The following is a 3,890-nucleotide window of genomic DNA, read 5'->3' as shown; positions in this document are numbered from 1 at the left end:
TTTTTTTGAGACACAATCTTGCTCTGTTGGCCAGGCTGGAATGCAGTGGCACAATTTCAACACACTGCAACCTCCACCTCCCAGGTTCAAGCGATTCTCCTGCCTCAGTCTCCCAAGTAGCTGGAACTATAGGCATGCATCACCACACCTGGCTAATTTTTGTATTTTAGTAGAGATGGGGTTTCACCATGTTGGCCAGGCTGGTCTCGAACTCCTGACCTCAGGTGATCTGCCTGCCTCGGCCTCCCAAAGTTCTGGGATAACAGGCATGAGCCACTGCGTCTGGCCAGATACGTTTCTGGGGAGTGCATCTATTTATTTTCAGGTTGTTGGCTTTTCTCGGAAATGTTAATGGACTCAGCTAGGCACTGTGGCTCATGCCTGTAATCCCAGCACTTTGGGAGGCTGAGGCAGGTGGATCACTTGAGGCCAGGAGTTTGAGACCAGCCTGGCCGACATGACAATATGACAAAACTCCATCTCTACAAAAAATACAAAAATTAGCTGGGTATGGTGATACATGTCTGTAGTCCAGCTGCTTGGGAGGCTGAGGCAGAGAATTGTTTGAATCTGGGAAGCAGAAGTTATAGTGAGCCAAGATCACACCACTGCACTCCAGCCTGGATGACAGAGTGAGACTGTCTCCAGAAAAAAAAAAAAAGGTTAATGAACTCATCATAGTGGAGCCTTGCTAAGCTGTAAGACTCAAGTGGAAGTGGGGAGGTTTAAGTCTTTCCCCTCACCCTGATCTACTAGTGTGCCTCTGACTATATGGACAATGGTTTCCTAAAATGTGCTGAATGTGTTTCGCAGAAGTTCAGATTTTTACAAGTATCACTTTTCACTATCATTTCAAGAGTAGAATTGCCCCTTGCTGTTCCCACAGTTCATAAAATCTGCCTGGCTTCAAAGTTGACATTCAGGCTGGGCGCGGTGGCTCACGCCTGTAATCCCAGCACTTTGGGAGGCCGAGGCGGGTGGATCACGAGGTCAAGAGATCGAGACCATCCTAGTCAACACGGTGAAACCCCGTCTCTACTAAAGCTACAAAAAATTAGCTGGGCATGGTGGTGTGTGCCTGTAATCCCAGCTACTCAGGAGGCTGAGGCAGGAGAATTGCCTGAACCCAGGAGGCGGAGGTTGCGGTGAGCCAAGATCTCGCCATTGCACTCCAGCCTGGGTAACAAGAGCGAAACTCCGTCTCAAAAACAATAACAACAACAACAAAAAAAACAAAGTTGACATTCAAATTCAGTTTTAAAATAGTGTCATGGGGCTTGGAAAAGAGCCCCTTAGAGAGGCCTTTGCTGACAGCTGGCTAGAAGCAGCACCAGGAGAGAGATGCCGCCCCTCTCCCTTCTTCTCGCTGCCTCTGCACTGGCCATCTTGGCTGAGGTGTTGTGTCCATCTGTCCCCCTGTGACCTGCTTCCCATGCAGGGCATGAGCTTTGTGCTGTCCCCCAGGACCTGGCCTTGACAGTTGCATTCAGTATCTTGTTAGAGAAAAAGAGCCTTCCAAATGACAGCTCTTCAGTGATTCTTTTTGCAAAACTGCCGACAATCTTTGGAGCCTAATATTTCCTTTTCCTTGTCTTCTCTAGTATGAGACGAGGGCCCGCCTTGAGAGGCTCTCAGCGAGTACCTCCATAAGCTCGGCTGATCTGTTCGAGGAGCAGAGGAAGCAGGCAGCAGGTAGGGGGCACTGAACAAGAGCTGGTCTTTGTCGTGTCTACGGTATAAACACATTTTGTCTAGATAGGACCTTTTCCTTTTCCAAGATATTTTAGCCACCAATATTTGATGCTCTGATCTCTGCCATAAGACAGACAGAGCAGAAGTTACTGTTCCAGGCTTCACGCATGAGGAGACTAGGTCATGAAATTAAAGGAGCATCCCCAACATTGCCTGGCAAGTCATCCTTCTAAAACACTATCATAGTGGAGTCTTTTCTAGCTGAGTGTAGACGTGCTATGAAATACCACGTGGTGTCTTAGCCTGAGAGGTGGACAGTCCTGGGCTCCCGTGTGACCCTAACCACCCTCTAGCTGTGAGGCCTTGAGTATGTCATGGCGCTTTTAGCCTTAGCCTCCTCTGTAACGTGGGTCGATAAAACCACCTCAAAAGGTTGTTTTGAGGCTTAAATGAGAAATGTGAAGTGCCACCGGGTGTTTAGCACGCAGCAGGCCCCAAGGGTGGGCAGAGGCAGATAGAAGCATGTGACTCTACCAGTGTCCGTCTTCCAGGAAGACAGAACACAGCTTTGGGAGTGAGCAGGGGGAGAGGAATTGTCTGTCTCCCGTATCCCTCTTCAGGGTTCAGACCCCAGCGAAGAGGTGTCTGGTCCTCCCAGGGCTGGGATGGCCTAGGATGAGGCAGCCTGTGAGCTCAGGGGTGGGCCTCAGGGAGCTGGCCCCTCTGCTGCTACTTCCGTATCCCCAGACGGAGAGATGCCTTGCGAACGTGCCCTACACAGGGTCTGCCAGGACACAGGTGGGAGGAGAGGGCCCTGTGGTTAACAAGAAAGGGGCAGCGTCCTCTGAGGTCATTTCAGGAAGCCATTTATCAGCAGGAGAGCCAAGGGGAAGGAGGACTTTCAGGGGCCAGGCATTCCAGGCCTGGAACCCTTGGTACCCCTCATTTCTAGGCCTAGAGGAGCTGGGTGTGGCTCTAGGAAGGCTATGAAGTGACCAACCTGAGCAACCACTTGGCCTTACAGTCACAGATAACAACTGTTTTTGGAGTCCAAAGAGAAACAGCCTCAACAGAGAAGGCCTGAGTGTCAGGGACATTCTGGGTTGCGGTTTGGGGATGTTATACACACTGGCCCCCGGCGTGCAGTGGGCACTGCCAAGGCACTGTGCTGGAGTGGAGGGAGCATCCTAGCCAGGTGGCCCCAAGTGAAACAAGGGTGTGTGCTGGCAGAGCAGCTGGCAGAGAGCCGGGCAGCCCAAGGTGAGGCCAGGGCCATAGGGGACCAGCCCCGGCATGTCTGCTGCTGGTAAGGGTGTGGGGGTGTCCAGGGGTGGGCACCCAGGGCCAGGTTCCCGTAAGCCACTCTCCAGGCAGGAGCACACCCTGTGCCTCACCCCAGACTCGAGCAGAGGGGGCTCGTTTCCCTCAGTCAGTCCGTCCCTTGCTGACTGGGCATTTCCTGGCAGTGAGTATTGGTGAGGGCAGGTGGGGTTCACCGGCTTGTGTTCCCATCTCTAAATTCTCAGCGTCCTGGCCTTTTGTCAGGGCCACCCCGGCAGAGAGGCACTCCAGCTGCCTTTAGAGGCCCCCAGCAGTCCTAGCCTTGCTGCCCCACGGGTCAGTGCTGGGTCACCTTGTAGGAACTCTGGCACAGCCGGCAGGCTAGTCCAGAGACCTGCATTGTTGAGTCCCCCAACTCCCTGCGATGTATGTTTTTGTAGTTTAAGTCAATAGAAATTTTACTCTGAAGCATTGTTTGTTTTAAAAAAATATTTGGAGATCAAATGAGAGCAGCCTTTCCAGTTATTGAATGAAAATTGTGGCCAGCCTGTGTTTACTTTCCTGTTCCCTTTCAGAGAACAAAGATCCATTAAATGTTATTGACCCTGTGTGGGTGCCAGAGAAACCCTGGTACCTCATGGTCATTGTAAGGTGCACCCTGGGGTGAGGGACCACTCAGAGGCCCTCACCCCCCGGCCCCTCTCACTGCATTGCCCCAGCTGATCTCAAACTTTGGGCCTTGAGCGATCCTCCTTCTTCGGCCTTCCAAGTAGCTGGGATTACAGGCACCAGCAACTTCTGTTAAATATTTACTTTTGGCCGGGCGCGGTGGCTCAAGCCTGTAATCCCAGCACTTTGGGAGGCCGAGGCGGGTGGATCACGAGGTCAAGAGATCGAGACCATCCTGGTCAACATGG

General features: G+C 52.1%; 1 protein-coding gene across 1 annotated transcript in view; it reads left to right on the top strand.

Annotated features, from left to right (window-relative positions):
* Positions 1–3,890, top strand: part of ARFGAP3 (ADP ribosylation factor GTPase activating protein 3) — a 63,691-nt gene that overhangs the window by 52,290 nt on the left and 7,511 nt on the right. The window contains exon 13 of the mRNA XM_017520696.2: positions 1,602–1,692. Coding sequence (XP_017376185.1) covers positions 1,602–1,692 — 91 coding nt within the window. The remainder of the gene's footprint in view (positions 1–1,601; positions 1,693–3,890) is intronic.

The sequence above is a fragment of the Cebus imitator genome, unplaced genomic scaffold (genome assembly GCF_001604975.1).
Source record: "Cebus imitator isolate Cc_AM_T3 unplaced genomic scaffold, Cebus_imitator-1.0 Scaffold865, whole genome shotgun sequence".
Lineage (NCBI taxonomy): Eukaryota > Metazoa > Chordata > Mammalia > Primates > Cebidae > Cebus > Cebus imitator.
The sequence above is the reverse complement of the archived record's forward strand: the minus strand, read 5'-3'. Positions and strand labels throughout refer to the sequence as shown.